This window comes from Phoenix dactylifera, unplaced genomic scaffold, assembly GCF_009389715.1.
Source record: "Phoenix dactylifera cultivar Barhee BC4 unplaced genomic scaffold, palm_55x_up_171113_PBpolish2nd_filt_p 000866F, whole genome shotgun sequence".
Lineage (NCBI taxonomy): Eukaryota > Viridiplantae > Streptophyta > Magnoliopsida > Arecales > Arecaceae > Phoenix > Phoenix dactylifera.
In genome coordinates, this window is record NW_024068229.1 from 167,819 (window position 1) to 185,610 (window position 17,792).

The 17,792-nt window shown below is 38.6% G+C and overlaps 1 protein-coding gene and 1 non-coding gene across 2 annotated transcripts; one reads left to right on the forward strand and one right to left on the reverse strand.

Annotated features, from left to right (window-relative positions):
- Positions 1-2,164: 2,164 nt before the first annotated feature.
- LOC113463578 lies at positions 2,165-7,355 on the reverse strand. The gene is made up of 8 exons (XM_039120726.1): positions 7,119-7,355; positions 6,627-6,929; positions 4,710-6,092; positions 4,233-4,553; positions 3,857-3,998; positions 3,207-3,703; positions 2,722-3,105; positions 2,165-2,623 (listed from the first exon to the last, which is right to left on the reverse strand). The coding sequence occupies exons 1-8, from the start codon at positions 7,353-7,355 to the stop codon at positions 2,165-2,167; spliced, it is 3,726 nt and encodes a 1,241-aa protein (XP_038976654.1).
- Positions 6,856-6,962, forward strand: LOC113463582. Its single transcript, XR_003388044.1, has one exon. It is a non-coding gene; the product is annotated as a small nucleolar RNA R71 (small nucleolar RNA).
- Positions 7,356-17,792: the final 10,437 nt, after the last annotated feature.

Consider the following 17,792-nt stretch of genomic DNA (forward strand, 5'->3'; position numbering starts at 1 on the left):
AAAATAATATATATATATATAAGAGAAAGGAAAAGAACTCTGTATTTGCAAAAATCCTCCGTTCCGTTCTTTCTCCCAAAATTCCAGCTTTTTCTTCCTCTCGGAATTTCTAGCTTTTCCTCCTCTCGGATTTTCAGATTCTCTGCATTTTTTCTTTTTTTTCTGCTTCTCCTCCTCTTCGTATCTGCTGGCTCCCCTCCTCTTCTCCGAATTTTCTTTTTTTTTTTGAATTTTAAAACAGATTTCCTCCCTATCTGCTAGCTGAAATCCCGAAATTCTAGGCTGATTTTTAGACTCGACTCCCAGCTGAATTTACAGCACCAAAATGATATACTTTAGAGTTGGACCCTTCACAAAAGTTTTAGATCTTGTTCTCAGCTTTCCAACGTACCTAAGTTTACATTATTCTGACTTATATAACTCCATATACGAGCTGAAAACCGAAATAGGGTCTGGGCCGCAGTAAAATTCTGGACAGATTCGGACTTCTCCGTTTCGACTAAGTTTTGGACTTCAAAACGGCAGAAATTGGTTTTGTGATCTTCATAAAAGTTTTAGGTATACCTCTTGTCTTTCTAGCAAGCTAAACAACATATAAAACAGAGGTCTGTAGCTCCAGTTAGAATCCAAAAACCGAACAGTATTCTAGGTTGACTAGACCAGCCCAATTTCAACCGAATTTAATAATTAAACACCTGCAAAATACCAAGAATTTTCAAGAATTTAATAAATGTAAAAGACACCTAAATTATAGACAAATGAGCTAAGAATATACAAAACACTCTAAAACAAAATAATTAAGACTAAGAAAATGTGTGAAATAAATTTCCACATCAAATACCCCCAAACTTGAATGTTTGCTTGTCCTCAAGCAAAAGAAAAACCATAAAAACAAAGGGCAATAACCATAGTCAGGCTTAACTCATCCCACCCAAAGGACCTATCATGCAAACATCAAATCTTCAACTTAGTACATAAACAATAGCAAATGAAGGAAAACTAAGCATACTCACATTCTCTAGATCAAATATCCATATATAATTCCAAACTCAATCATATTTATCATGCGACCAACACAATTGAATCATGTAACAACTCAACCTGCAATCACCCCTTCTCACTACTACAAACAAGGTAGCAAACTAGAGAGTTTTTTTTTTTTTTTGTTGCAAATTATTCTTTGTATTTAAGTTGTCACTTGCCTTTTGACGCGAATACAAGCATTTGTGATGGATGCACCCGGTTACTCAACAAGTCACATACTTAAAGTACTTTTGCATACTTATATTTCAAGTTGCCGTTTGACATAAAAGTAAACATTGGTGATGAATACCCCTAGTTACTAAGCAACTCAAAACATTGGAGTAGAAAGATCTTTGTACACATTTATTTATTCGACTGTCTAATCATTATCACTCTATTTACTTAAACCCTGTTTAGGACTAGATCAAAGGGGATAATCACAAGAAAAGCATCACACTCATCTTTTATGCATAATCACACAACTCATACAACTTTGCAAGAAAAGATGTACTTCAATAATCCCAAAGGAAAACAAATATGCTTACTCTTACTTTATAAGATATTGCCTATCCTAAATCAAAATTCAATGCTTAAACACAATAAAGAACCCAAAAGTGTAATGTTGATCCTAGATAAGTCTCACACAAGTGCAAATGCATGTTCATTTCTCCTAATCTTTCACATAAAAATTTGGTTTGGAAGACATAGATATGATCACCAATTAACTTGCATGAAAGTGAACAAACCAGAATTTCGAAAAAATTTTCTTTCTCAAACAAACAAAACCAATACTAGCATTCAGCATAATCAAATATCCACTCCCCCAAACTTAATTTTCACATTGTCCTCAATGTGAAAGCAAAGAAAAATGGAAGACTAATACTCCCCTTTTAGCAAGGCTGAACACAATGAATGTCCGACTGAATTGAACACGAACTAGCTTCTTGCTTGATTTTTCTGCACCTACACAACACAACCAAAAAGAAAGGGGTCACAACAAAAATTATTCAAAGACTTAAATAAAAACAACAATTAAAACATATAACAAAAGACAAAAGAAAGGAATTTTTTTTTTTTTTTTGTGGTTGGGTTGCCTCCCAAGAAGCGCTTGTTTACAATCATTAGCTTGACTTCCACACCATCAACCATAGGTAGGATTCTTCAAAGAGTAAATCACTCCTTTAGGAATCACATTACTAGCAAGATAAGGCTTCAAACGCTGCCCATTAACCTTGAATGCACCAGTGACCTCACTACGTACCTCAACAGCACCATATGGATACACTTTCGTTACCGTGAATGGGCCAGACCACCTAAAACAAAGTTTGCCTGGAAATAACTTAAGTCTTGAGTTGAAGAGTAATACTTGCTGCCCAATTTCGAAGTTTCTAATCTGAAGATGTTTGTCATGCCAATGCTTTATCTTTTCCTTGTAAATCCGAGTATTTTCATAAGCATCCAACCTAAACTCCTCAAACTCACTCAACTGTAACAATCTTTTTTCTCCCGCAGCTTTCAAATCCATGTTCAACTCCTTGATTGCCCAATAGGCCCTGTGTTCTAATTCACTGGTAAGTGACAAGACTTTCCAAAGACAAGTCTGTAAGGAGACATACCCAAAGGTGTCTTGAAAGCTGTCCTATAGGCCCAAAGTGCATCATCTAACTTATTTGCCCAATCCTTTCTTGAATTGCTCACAGTTTTCTCCAAAATTTGCTTCAATTCCCTATTTGCAAGTTCCACTTGCCCATTTGTTTGGGGATGATAGGAAAGTGCCACCTTATGAGTAACCCCATATTTCTTCAACAAAACCTCAAATGACCGATTACAAAAATGAGAGCCTTCATCACTAATAATAGCTCTCGGCACACCAAATCTTGAAAAAATATTTTTCTTCACAAATCTCATCACCACCCGAGAGTCATTAGTCTGAGTTGCAGTAGCTTCAACCCATTTAGACACATAATCCACTGCTACCAGAATGTACTGATTATTGAAAGAAGAAGGAAATGGGCCCATGAAATCAATTCCCCATAAATCAAATAGTTCAACCTCCAGGATATTGGTCAAGGGCATCTCATTCTATTTTGAAATGTGCCAACCCTCTGACATCTATCACACATGCTCACATATTGTCTAGTATCTTGATACATGGTCGGCCAGCAAAAACCAGACTGCCATACCTTTGCAACTGTCTTAGAGGTACTGAAATGTCCACCACACTCCAAGGAATGGCAATGGTCAAGTATATCCTGCATCTCATCTTGGGGCACACATCTTCTAATCATCCCATCTGCACAGTGTTTATAGAGTAGCGGTTCTTCCCAATAATAATGCTTCACATCCCACAAAAACTTTTTCTTCTGATGATAGCTCAAATCAGGGGGAACAATGCCACTCACCAAATAGTTCACAAAATCAGCATACCAGGGGATGACTGAAACTGCCAACAACTGCTCATCTAGAAAGCTTTCATTAATGAGCACCTCATCTGCTCTTGACTGCCCCTCTAATCTAGACAAGTGATCTGCCACCACATTCTCCATGCCTCTCTTGTCTCGAATCTCAAGATCAAATTCTTGAAGCAACAACACCCACCGAATCAAACGCGGTGTGGCATCTTTCTTTTTCAGCAAGTACTTGATTGCTGAATAGTCCGTATATACGATCACCTTGGAACCTACAAGATAAGATCGAAACTTGTCAAAAGCAAACACAACAGCAAGCAATTATTTTTCAGTAGTTGCATAATTCAACTGTGCATTATTTAAAACTCTACTAGCATAATATATAACATGCAACTTCCTATCTTTTCTCTGGCCGAGAATAGCACCCAAAGCGAAATCACGAGCATCACACATTAGCTCAAAAGGCAAACTCCAATCTGGGGCTGCCATAATTGGTGCTGACACCAACTCTTGCTTTAACTTGTTAAAAGCATTCAAACAGTCCTTATCAAAATCAAACACAACATCCTTATTCAACAGATTACAAAGAGGTTTAGAAATTTTAGAGAAATCCTTAATAAAACGCCGGTAAAATCCTGTGTGACCAAGAAAACTTCTAACTCCCTTAACATTTGTAGGTGGTGGCAATTTTTCAATAATTTCTATTTTTGCTCGGTCCACTTCAAGGCCTCTTGCTGAAATTTTGTGGCCCAAAACAATACCTTCCTGCACCATAAAATGACATTTCTCCCAATTCAAGACCAAATTGGTCTCCTCACAGCGCTGTAAAACTCGAGACAAGTTATCTAAACAACTATCAAAAGAAGATCCAAAAACAGAAAAATCATCCATGAAAACCTCCATGATCTTTTCAACAAAATCAGAGAAAATAGCCATCATGCAACGTTGAAATGTAGCAGGTGCATTACACAAACCAAAAGGCATCCTACGAAATGCAAAAGTACCATAAGGACAAGTGAAGGTGGTCTTTTCTTGATCTTCGGGAGATATAGAAATCTGGTTAAACCCTGAATAACCATCTAAAAAACAGTAATACGCATACCCAGCAAGTCTCTCAAGCACCTGATCAAGAAAAGGTAAAGAAAAATGATCCTTACGGGTAACACTATTAAGTTTTCTATAATCTACGTAGACTCTCCACCCAGTTACTGTCCTAGTGGGAATTAATTCATTATTTTCATTATGCACCACAGTCATCCCACCCTTTTTAGGTACTACCTGCACTGGACTAATCCATGAACTATCAGATATAGGATAAATAATCTCTGCATCTAACCATTTAAGAACTTCAGCCCTAACTACTTCTTTCATGTTAGGATTTAACCGTCTCTGATTTTCGACAATAGGTTTATGGTTATCCTCCATTAAAATTCTATGCATACACAATGAAGGGCTAATTCCTCTAAGGTCTGATATAGTCGATCCTATGGCTTTTTTTCTCAATCTCAAAATACGTATCAATTTATCAAGTTGCTCATCAGACAAAGAAGCACTGACAATCACAGGCAAAGTATTATTTTCACCTAAAAATGCATACCTGAGATGTGAGGGTAATGGCTTCAACTCCAGAACTGGTGCTTGCACATTAGAAGGGGGAGGGGGTGGCTTACCTTTGCCGATATCCTCAAAATAAATACCTCTCTTTTTTGGCTTAGGACATGTAGCCTCTAATGCACACGCCACTTTAGCAACCTCTAGATTATCATCTTTACTTGTCCCTGCACTCACTAAACAAGTCTCAAGAGGTTCTTTAGTATTTTCAGCCCTAAAAACCTCTCTGGTCGACTCATCTACAACATCAACTCGAAAAACATGATCAGTAAAAGAAGGATATTTAGTAGCTTCAAATAAATTAAACTCTACCTCTTCTTCACCAACCTTCAAAGTCAACCTACCATTCTTAACATCTATGATAGCTCCAGCTGTGGCTAGAAAGGGCCGGCCTAAAATGATAGGGATCTCGGTGTCTTCTTCCATCTCCAAAACAATAAAATCAACTGGAATGATAAACTTTTTTACCTTGATCAGCACATTCTCAAGAACACCCAAAGGATATTTGACCGATCGATCAGCTAGCTGCAAAGAGATGGTAGTAGGCTTCAACTCCTTCAATCCAAGCTTCCTAGACACAGATAAAGGCATTAGTGAAACACTAGCACCTAAATCACATAAAGCTCTAGAAAAATCAACATCACCTATAGTACAAGGAATAGAAAAACTCTCTGGATCTCTTAGCTTTGGTGGAAGCTTATTCTGGATAATGGCACTGCATTCCTCCGTCAAGGCAATGGTCTCGAAATCTTCCAATTTCCTCTTCTTAGACATGATCTCCTTTAAAAATTTTGTATATGCAGGAATTTGTGCTAAGGCGTCTGCAAAAGGAATATTAATGTGAAGCTGCCTAAACACTTTCAAAAATTTCTCAAACTGTTGATCAATTTTATTCTGCTTAAGCCTTTGAGGAAAAGGAATGGGAGGAACATAAGGTTCGACTGGTGGTAGTGGGGATGTTGTCTTGGCTAGGTCCTCAACTTCTTCACTGACCTTCTTGCTCACCTCTTCATAGTCTACTTCATCACCAACTATAGTCTCACCACTTACCTGACCAAGTTGCTTACCACTTCTCAAGGTAATGCCTTGCAATGCTCCTTCGGATTGACCTCTGTCTTACTAGGCAAATTACCCTGGCCACGAGAATTGATGGAATTGGCTAACTACCCTAATTGCACCTCCACATTTCTATTGAAACTCGCCAACTGGTCAACCTTTGCTTCCAGTCTCTCAAATCTCTTCGAACTGGCATTGGCTAACTTCTCAATAGCTATCTCCCAAGACTGCTTACTTTCTGGTTGGGATGGTCTTGGTTGGAAACCAAGAGGATGGAGAGGTCTAGAACTGCTATCTTGGTTACCTTGATCTTTTCATGAAAAGTTGGGATGATTCCTCCAGCCTAGGTTGTATGTGTTGGAATAAGGGTTGTTCTGCTGCTGCTGCCTATTATAATTAGACACAAATTGAACCTGCATATAATCAGAACTCATGTGAGCTCCTCCACAGCAATCACAACTCAATACAGGACTAGAAATGGAATTCACATTACCCAGCTTACCGAATATTTTTTACTAGAGAATCAACCTTGGCATTCAACATGTTTATGCCATCTACATCATACATACCTGGAACTTTCTTAGGCATGCCTCTTTCATTAGACCACTGATAATTGTTAGAGGCCATTTCTTCTAACAACTCATATGCCTCTTTTGTTGACTTACTCATTAAAGTACCTCCTGCAGCTGCATCTATGGTAATTCTAACTGAATGTATTAATCCATTATAGAAAGTCTGTACAATCAGCCAGTCAGGAAGACCATGATATGGACACTTCCTCTGCAAATCCTTAAACCTCTCCCAGGCTTCATACAAAGATTCACCATCAAACTGAGCAAAATTGGTAATATTATTTCTAAGTTTGGCAGTCTTACCTGGGGGAAAATACTTACTCAGAAAAGCTTGTGACAAGGCATTTCAGGTGGTGAAAGAGTTAGGCGCTTTGGAATTCAACCAGGCCTTGGCTTTATCCTTTAGAGAAAATGGAAAAAGTCGGAGTCGAATAGCATCATCACTAACTCCATTTATCTTGATTGTATCACAAATCTCCAAGAAATTGGCAAGGTGTGCATGTGGATCCTCAACAGGTCCTCCACCAAACTGCTCCTGCTGCACCATCTGGATAAGACCAGGCTTAATCTCAAAATTATTAGCATTGACTGTAGGTCTCACAATACTGGGTTGAGCACCATTGACATTCGACACTGCATAGTCACTCAACAACTTTTTATTCTGATTATCTTGGTTATCTGCCATGGCTACTGCTTGTTTTTGCTTTAGCTCTAATCTTTGTTGTTTCCTTAATGCTCGTAGGGCTCTCTCAATTTCTGGATCAAAAGGCTCAATTAGCTCACAGTTTCGTGGCATACACTAAATATAGAAAACGTAAATTAACAAAAAGAACAAAACAGTCTAAATTAATGCAGAAAATTATTTGTATTAATATTAAAAACAATCCTTCCCGGCAACGGCGCCAAAAACTTGATAGTCCCTAGACTCTACCACAAGTGCATGGGTCATGACAAGTAGAATAGGGCAAAAAGAGTATCGTTTCCACGAGGAGGCGATTCAAGTACCAATTTATAAATTTTCTATATTATTTAGACGACCCGAAATTGATGTGACTGACTGCAATTTCTTGACCTGAAAAATAAAATAAGAAAGGTTCCTAGGGCTTGGATTTCATCAATTGAATTCCTTCAATGAATTTAAATCTGATTGTTAATATTCTGCTAATTACAATGATCGAATCTCTTTTTTTCATGTGATATCCTCTTTCAAGGTATAACACCTATACCTATATTAATCCTATGTCTACTTTCATGATCATAGAAATTAATATAAATTCATTATGATCTGTGAAATTCCTGATTGTAGGTCACAAGGGTGTGCATTTATTTCTAAACTACACCACCAATGTTTGATAAATTCACCAACTAATATTGAACTTCAACTTTCGTTACTTCATTCAACATCTTAAGCATGCAATTCATGGCCAGTAAATTGCAAGAATGAAAATCGAAATCATCAAATTGCAATTTGAAAGAGTAGATGCCCTATAAGCCAATCATTTGATGGGTTTCTCTTTGTAATCCTCCAAATCATGTACTTTGACACTCGATATATATCAATAAAGGCATTGTGTTTCATCATTTGCTGCTTATCTATTTTATTATTGGATGATGAACCCCATAAATTAGGACATTGATTTTAGGATTATGATGAGATAATACCAGTGAGACCTAAAATCCTAAAATCCTAATTTAGAATATTCCCAGTCAAATTGGTATATTGAGTCGGGGATCAATATTACCGGAAAGACTGGCACATCTTATGTATGCTCAATGTAGAGGGTGATTGATCTCACAATCACTTGTGTGAGACACTAATACAAAGATGTGGGTGCTCATTAGAGGAATGAGTTTACTGAAATTACCAGCCATGAGAACATCTTATGGATTCTTACTTAATTATCAAAAGATGGTTCTCATAGTGGGAGTTGTGCAAGTGATCCTTAGACCTGAGATCACCATGGTACCTTGTGCACTTGAAGCTATGTTTTGGTTTATCCTCATTCACGACATTGCGTTGTGTACGGGGTATTCTGGATATGGTGGATTTTGTACGAAGGTTGTGAGTAGGTCAACAAGGAATCAGTCACTTCTAGTAAGAGAAGGTAACATCCTACTTACTCTAATCTTATGATGATTCAAGAAGCCTTTGATCAAAGCAAAATGAATATTAGAAAGAGTTTCTAATGTTTCATTGTTTGAATTATCATATAAAAGATTGAGAGAGACATGAATAAGTGATTGAGTTTGATATTGATCCATACTCATGCACTTATTCAGGATGTAGTATGACTGAGGGATTGAATTGCACAGTAACTTACCACTGAAGGGTATGTTTGGATTTGTCCAATACATTCCTCATCTTCCGGGTAGACATGATACGTTGCTAGACGTCAATCATGTCTTGTGGGTTGATCGGATCAAAGAGTTTGATTAGATCAAAGCATCAGAAAGGTTCTGATTGCTAAGTCAGGTTTAGCACTAAATTTGAACCTAAATTGGATTAGAGGTATTCTAATCAGGTTAGGTCAACTTGCACCTGCACCTACTGCTGGCTAAGATAAGGAACCCAATGGGTCACACACAAGGGAATTGATCAAGGGTCTAATTGGATTAGATCATGTTTGCAAGATGAACATGCTAGCACGTGTTGCAAACCCTAGCTCCTGATTCAAATTAAATTCGAATCTGATTCTTAGGTTAGGTTGATCTAATATGATTAGATCATGACCTAATGTGGGTTAGCCAAGAGTTGGAACCCATTTGGCTTTAATTAGACCTGATTTGATTAGGTTTAATGTTTTCTTTAAGTTGGTTAAACCCAATTGGATTGGGTTTGATAGGGCCTTCACTTCTGGACCATTGGATCACTCCCTGGATGAAGGATCTGGTCCACTGGTTGGTGCCTTCATCTGGACCATTGGATGGTTTCCTGGATGGAGGATCTGGTCCACTTGTTGGCGCCTTCATCTGGACCATTGGATGGTTTCCTGGATGAAGGATCTGGTCCACTGGTTGGCGCCTTCATCTGGACCATTGGATGAATTTCTGGATGAAGGATCTGGACCATTGGTCAGCGCCTGAATCTGGACCACTGGATGAAAGATCTGGACCGTTGCTCAGTGCCTGAATCTGGACCATCGGTGATGGCATCTTGCTTCTGGACCATTGGATGGCACCCTGGATGATGATGCCTTGATCTGGACCATTAGATGGTGCCTAGATCTGGACCATTGGCTTTGGTTCATTGCATTTGGACCCTTGGATCATCAGGATTTAAGAGGGAGACATGAGAAAGAAGTTGATACACCCTTCTCCTTAGCACCCCATCATGATGGGATGCCTCTCTTGGCACATGCCTCATCATGATGAGGTGTGTGGATGGGATGCATCCCTTTATGATGCATCCCTCCATCTCTTATAAATAAGGAGGTGCCTTGGGGTTCTAAAGATCATCTAAGAAAAAGCCTCTACTTCTCTCTCCCTTATCCCTTCTTTCTTACAAGCCTCTCTCTTTTGTCCTAACCCAAGACAAGAGGGTTTTCTTTAGGACAAAAAGGCTAGTGAATGTTTTAGAGGTAGAAAGGAAGAAGGAAGTGAAGAAAAATCAGCCAATTAAATCCTTTGGAAGGTTTGAACAATTAGAATCAAGTTTTGGTGGAGCTAGAGTCTTGAACCCATTCCTGTGTGGATCAACATCGGAGGGTGAACATTTGGGCACCTTAGGACATCTTCAGATATATTGGATATAGCGTGATAGGTATTCTTCTATACCAAGATTATATTTTCTACATTATTTGGTTATACTATTAAGGCGATCTTGGCTTATTAGGGTTTCATATAATAGATTTTATAAGAAAATTTTATAATCCCGTATCTTCCGCTGCGCCCTAGGGCACTGGAAAACCCAACAGTGGTATCAGAGCCACCCTTAATCAGTTTAACCAAATGATAATACATGCTATTATCTTGATGCTATGAGATAGCTAGGTTATTTGTACGCATGATTAGTTTATGCCATGAGATAGTGTTATATTCATGTTGTAGCATAGTATAATTGCTAGTGCTAAATTATAGAATGTGCAATGAGACCAATATAGTAGTATGAAAACTTTGGGCTGACCCATTCTGGAACAATCGACTCAGTTGGTGTCTAGGAAGGAAGCCATAGGTGGTTACTTAATTAGGACCTCACTCTCTGAGTGAGGGGTGCCTCCCACCTGCTTTCCTGGCCAATTATTTGATTGTCCTTTATGGTTGAGCTTAATGTTAGTAAGATACTACTATTTGAAAGCCCTCACTAAATTCATAATTAAGTCGTAGTGTTAATTGCTTTAAGCTGAGCCATTCTGAATCAATTGACTAAGTTGGTGTCTAGGAAAGAGGCTACAGGTGGTTATTTAATTAGGACCTTACTAAGTAAGGAGAGCCTCCCATCTGCTTACCTGGCCAACTATTTGATTGACCTCCATGGAAAAGCTAATTGCTGATATAACACTATAAAGGTCCTTCCTTCATGCTTAGATATTATTATGTCAATATCTACGCTAGCTTGTTGTGATTCCCACAAGGCTAGTATTAGGGATTGATATTGTAATATCTTGGTGCATATGATGCATATGGCATATTTTAATATGTTGCCTTGTTGTGATTCCCACAAGGGCAGCATTATTCAAATATGACTGTATAAAAATGAAGGGTTTGACTTAACTAGACACAATAGTTTGTTGTGATTCCCACAAGACTATATGTGTGATAGAGGACAGAATAAAGTTGGAAATTGCATGGGATGCAATTGGAAAGAGTTTCCTACCTTTGAACTTATAAGGGCTTGTTGTGATTCCCACAAGGTCTTTTATAAGGAATTTGGATCTCAACCCCACTAAGAAAATTAGTATTTTCTCGTTCATCATACTTGAGGGTTATGATATTCGATAAAAATAGTGGGAGTAACAATTAGATAAAAGTCCTTGTCTGATTGAATACATGTCATCATGATTGGTCTGCTTATATTAGTGTTCTTTGTGATTATAGATTAATTCTGCAAAAATGGCATCTTCACTCTCACTTAGAGGTATCTTAGATACAAACAAACTGACTGGTCCCAACTATGTGGACTGGTTGAGGAATTTAAAGATTGTTCTCACATAAGAAAAACTTTCCTACATTCTTAAAACCCCTGACCTAGGGTCAGCAGGGAAAGATGCAACTGAGGAGGAATTGGTCACATATCGTATGTAGAAAAATGACAGTTTGACTGTCAAATGTATCATGCTTGCTTCTATGAATAATGAATTACAGAGGCAGCATGATAGCATGGATACTCACTCCATACTCCTTAACTTGAAGGAGTTATATGGTGAGCAGAGCAGAACTGCTAGATATGAGATATCTAAGCAGTTGTTCCGTGCTAGAATGATCGAGGGATCGTCTGTGCAAGACTACTGTTTAAAGGTTATAGACTTGATCACTCGATTGAGTCAACTTGGCTTTGCTATAGACAGTGAGCTCAGTCAGGATTTGATCCTGCAATCACTACCCGACTCATTCTCATAGTTTGTTGTGAATTATCACATGAACAAACTGAATTCCTCCCTGCCTAAGCTTCTAAATATGCTGAAAACAGCAGAGTCTCACATCAAGAAGGACAAGGGTCCGATCCTTCTTGTTGGTGAGAGCTCAAAGAAGAAAACGGGCAACAAGGGTTCAAAGAAAAAATTAAACCCTAAGAGTCGCATCAAAAAGAAGAAGGAAAAGAAAATCTCTGGACCCGGTACCTGTTTCCACTGCGGCAAGACGGGGCATTGGAAAAGGAACTGCAAGAGCTTTCTTGCAAGTGTGAAGCCTGATGCAAGTGTTGCATCAAAAGCTATGTTTTTATTACATGCCAATATGACATTAAGTTCTTCTGATTCTAATTCATGGGTATTGGATACCGGTTGTGGTTCTCACATATGCAAATCTTTGCATGGACTGCAGAAAATTAGAAGTCTGAAGAAAGGTGACTTCGAGCTATATGGCGCTGGAGGAGAATCCATCCAGGCTGAAGCTGTTGGCACCTACATACTAGAGCTACCCTCCGGGAAGTTCTTGAAGCTAGAAGACTGTTATTTTATGCCAAAAATCATTAGAAATGTAATTTCAATTCCTTTGTTGCTTAAGAAAGGATTCGAAATAAATGGAAAGAGCAATGGTTGCTCTATTTCTTTATCTAATGAGTATTATTATCATGGCACTATGGAAAATGGTCTTTTAGTATTATGTCTTAATAATGTTATGTTTCATATTGGCAAAGATAATAAAAGAAAAAGAGAGAATATTAATAATACCCTCCTCTAGCATTACCGATTAGGTCATATTAGTGAGACAAGGTTACACAAGTTGTATAAAGATAAATTCTTTGATCTTTATGATTTTGAATCATTAGGAACTTGTGAATCTTGTCTTATGGGTAAAATGACCAAGTCTCCATTCTCGGGACATGGAGAAAGGGCAAGTGAGTTGTTAGAACTCGTACATACTGATGTGTGCGGTCCTATATCAACTCCAGCTAGAGGTGAATACTCTTACTTCATCACATTTACTGATGACTTATCAAGGTTCGGTTTTGTGTATCTAATGAAACATAAATCCGAAGCCTTTGATAAATTTAAAGAGTGTCAAAGTATGGTCGAAAAACAAACTGGGAAGTGTATTAAAATCTTTCGATCTGATCGAGGAGGAGAATACCTTTCTAGTGAATTTTTAGACTATCTTAAATTAAAGGGTATACTCTCTGAATGGACACCTCCATATACGCCACAATTAAATGGTGTAGCTGAAAGGAGGAATCGTACCTTATTAGATATGGTACGGTCCATGATGTGCTTCACAAATCTTCCAATTTTCTTCTGGGGACATGCCCTAGAAACTGCTGCATTAGTATTAAATAGAGTACCATCTAAGTCTGTATCTAGCACTCCATATGAGATATGGAAAGAAAAGAAACCTAATCTTAAGTATCTTAAGATATGGGGTTGTCATGCTTATGTCAAAAGAAATTTTGGACATAAGCTAAGTGCTAGATCGGACAAGTGTACATTTATAGGTTATCCTAAAGACAGTTTAGGATATATCTTCTATGATCCTACCGAATAAAAGGTATTTGTTGCTAGGCATGCCACTTTCTTGGAAAAAAAGTTTTTCTTAGAAAAGGACAAGGATAGAAGAATTGAACTTGATGAAGTTCAAGACCTACAAGGTGAGACACATAATAATCCTCAACCAGATGTACCCATGGAAGAGGTACAGCCACTACACACTACTCCTCTCCGAAGGTCAGAAAGAGTGCGAAATGCACCTGAGAGGTATGGATTTATCATTGAGAATGATGAAGCCCACATCATTGATAACGATGACCCTCTGATCTATTCGGAAGCTGTCAAGAGTAGAAACTCTGACAGATGGCTGGACGCCATGAAATCCGAGATAGATTCTATGTATACAAACTAAGTGTGGACTTTGGTTGATGCACCTGAGGGAGTGATTCCAATTGGGTGCAAATGGATATACAAGAAGAAGATAGGTACTGATGGCCAAGTAGAAACCTACAAGGCCAGGCTAGTGGCAAAAGGTTTCAGGCAAAAACAAGGTATTGATTATGATGAAACTTTTTCGCCAGTAGCTATGCTCAAATCTATTCGGATTATGCTTGCTATAGCTGCATACTATGATTATGAGATCTGGCAGATGGATGTCAAAACCGCCTTTCTTAATGGTCACCTTGAGGAAGAGATTTATATGACACAGCCAGAGGGATTTGTCTCAAGAGGGAGAGCAAATCAAGTATGTAGGCTTAAGAAATCCATTTATGGATTAAAGCAGGCATCTAGGAGTTGGAACATCCATTTTGACATGATAGTCAAAGAGTTTGGCTTCATTAAAAATATAGATGAACTTTGTGTGTACAAGAAGACTAGTGGGAGTGCTATTGTCTTCTTGATATTATATGTGGACGATATATTGGTCATTGGAAATGATGTTCCAATGATGCAATCGGTCAAGACTTGGTTATCAAAGAAATTTTCCATGAAAGACTTGGGTGAAGCATCCTATATACTTGGTATAAGGATCTATGATAGTCAACTTTAAAGACCACGCAATAGCACGTATCTAGTAGGATAGTGATTACGGGTATCGATCCACAGGGATTGGGGTATAGTTGTTTTTTTTCTTGAAAATAAAAATATTTAAAAGGAAGAATTTGTGAAGACTATTAAACTAAGCAATTAAATAAAAGAAAATGCAATTAAAGGGATATCAGTTTAGGAGAACCTAGGGCAAGGAATTCACCACTAACATCGGAACAAGGATTGATTATATTTTATTTCGTTCTTGGATTAACATGCAAATTGGCTACAAGCCTAATAAGCATTTAAATAAAAATTCACAAAAGTAATTTGGGCATAATCCATCTTCGGTTGGCATGAAATGTCTACCCTAATCTAAGGTGGTAGCACATCGCATCTTCCCTAAGCATGGACTATCTTATATTTACCTAGTGATCATGAAGAACAGTTGTATAAACATCATATTTAAAATCACAGAAATTAAATATGAGATGAAATAAAATATTCATTAGAAGCAAAATAAGGTTTATACAACTCCAAGAATAGAAATCAAAATATAAAACCCTTATCCCTTTGTTAGGGCTGCATCCAGCCCTAGAGAGGAGATCAGCCCTGCATGGAGTTGTGGGTGGCAGCAGCAGCACAGCAGCGGGCTCCCATCCCTTTCTTCTCTTTTCTGATTCCTTCCTCCCTTTCTCTCCTCCTTATTTTTTATTTCTCTGGTACTCGGCCTGCGAGGAGATGAGATCATGGGATCCGTCTCAACCCCCTTTTATAGCTTCACCAGCGAAGAGATAAGGTCGAGGAACGGCTGCCGCGTGCGTAGAGGATGAAACCGACGCTGCTTCCACGCGGAGGAGATGCGGACGAAAGCCTTGGACGCGGGATGAAACGCTTGATTTTCGGAGAGGTTAATCCTCTATTCTGTTGGGATGCAGGGGCTGTTTGGATGAGAGAAATCCGGAAGAAGACGTGGCTGCAAATGCTTTGATCCGAAGAGCTGGATGATGCGAACGTTGAGAAGATCCCGGATCTGTTAAAGCGTGGAAACGGCTAGCAGTTGGGAAAAGGATGAGCTGGGAGCTGATACATTGATTCGCTGGATCCGTGAAGCTTACCGAACGGCTAGATTGGTTGAAAATCTGCTGGGAGCGAAAGGAAAGGAGTTGCTTTGATTCGTGATGAAGAGGAGATGATTTAGGAGCAGGGGATGTGAAGTAATCGATTGATTAGTTGCAATTTGTTGAGAATTTTGTTCTTCTCAGCTGAAACAGAGGATTCGGTTTGGGAACAGGGGAGTTGGTTTTGCTGTTGGGATGAGGTGGTTCCGAAAGCTTTGGAATCGGTTGTAGCTGGGAGCTAATCCGGAGGCTGATGAGAGCTGATGCCGTTTAGGAGTGATCCGGAAGAGGCCAACGGAAGTAGAGAAGATCACAGAGAAACAGGGGAGTTATCCGTGGGTGGTTATCATCGCGAATGGGATCTAGCGGAAGCTGGGATGGATTAAGTCAGAACAGGGGAGTTTGTTCGGATACGGGAGAGTGATCAAGGGATGATAGATTATGATGGGATGAGATCTGGGAGATGTGTTTGCGGAATGGGATGTTTCCGTGAAGTCTGGGAAGTTCGGTTGGCTGCCGAAGAATAGGATTAATCCAAAGGTGCTGGGAATTCCGTTCGTGGGATTAATCCAAAGGACGGTGGAGCGTTTAGAAGATTGTGGTTTTGTTTTGTTTAAACTGAGAAGTTCGGACGTGTGATCTGAGAGGATGCATCTGGGAATATGCGGTTAGAAGGAATAGAGCATGGATCTCGGATGAAGTTGAAGAAGCTGGGAGGTTGACGATGAAGACGGGATGTTTGGTAGAGAGACGTGGAGGAGGTTGGTGTTGCTGGTAAAGAATGCATGAGGTGCATCGCGGAAGGTAAGAAATGCTGGGAAAAATTTGGATTCGGTGATGTGTGACCTCATCCGTGGGTAGGCTGGGATTAAGAGGGGTTTAAACTTGGACACGGGGAGACAATGGGAAGGGCTTTTATTTTGCTAAGTTAGAAAGCTTGGTGCACATGGGGAAGATGACGTGGACATCGGAAGGCTATATGCTTAATTTCTAAGTACTTAAAAGGTGACGTGGACATGGGTTCAGCTGCAACCGCAACCTGCACAAATTAGTTCAGACATTATCCCAATTAGTTCGATTCGATCTGCACATATTAGAATTGACCAATAAAATCAAGCAAATTCGAATTATTTTTAATAATGCCATGATGAAGGGGAACACATTTTCTTATGTTAAATTCACTAAATATATGAATTAAAATAATGATAAGTGCTATGAATAATATATTAATTTATGCATTATTTAGCACTTATCACACCCCCCAACCTACATTTTGCTAGTCCTCAAGCAAAATAAAATAAAACTAACTCACTTTCGCAGGAATCGCGATTGCATTTACCGTATGCAATAAGGCTTTAAACCCCTAGGTGGCCCTAGTGGACGAGTTTTGTCTCGTGAGGGTTTCCGGCTCAGATACCCACAAACTGTAGTCGAAGGAATTTATTTTATTGATTTATAAAATCTAATTTCAAATGCATAAGTGCCAATAATTTCAAAAGCACACAAAGTTTTATTACTAAGTCAGCCCAAATCCTAGGTCAAGATGCAACTTAAGTTGAAGTTATTAAGTTTCCGTTAGAGAGTTGTAAGGCTAATTTATACTCGGGTGCTCGGTGATATCTGGACCATACACAAGCTAAGGCTTTAGATTCTCCAAAATACTGCTAAAACTAGTAGTTTCCAAGAATTGGTCAGATAAGACTTAATCACTGATTCAAAATCATCCTATCTTGCAGGATTTCGAGAGTTGTGGATGTTTACTTTAATACCTCATGGGCTTTATCTGTAATATTCCAGTTTACTCGAACTTTTACAACGATGGCTTTCACACTATCGTCTTTTTCAAGGTCAATATTATTTTCTCTTTTTCTCTTTCATTTTTTTTTTTTGAGA

Excerpts from the sequence above, each read along its gene's own strand:
- LOC113463578 (XM_039120726.1), bottom strand. The coding sequence starts at position 7,355 with ATGGCAGATAACCAAGATAATCAGAATAAAAAGTTGTTGAGTGACTAT. Across the intron at positions 3,999-4,232 it reads GCTGTGAGGAGACCAATTTG|GATGTTGTGTTTGATTTTGA; the intron begins GTCTTGAATTGG and ends CTGTTGAATAAG. Across the intron at positions 3,704-3,856 it reads TGCTCGTGATTTCGCTTTGG|GTTCCAAGGTGATCGTATAT; the intron begins GTGCTATTCTCG and ends CTTATCTTGTAG.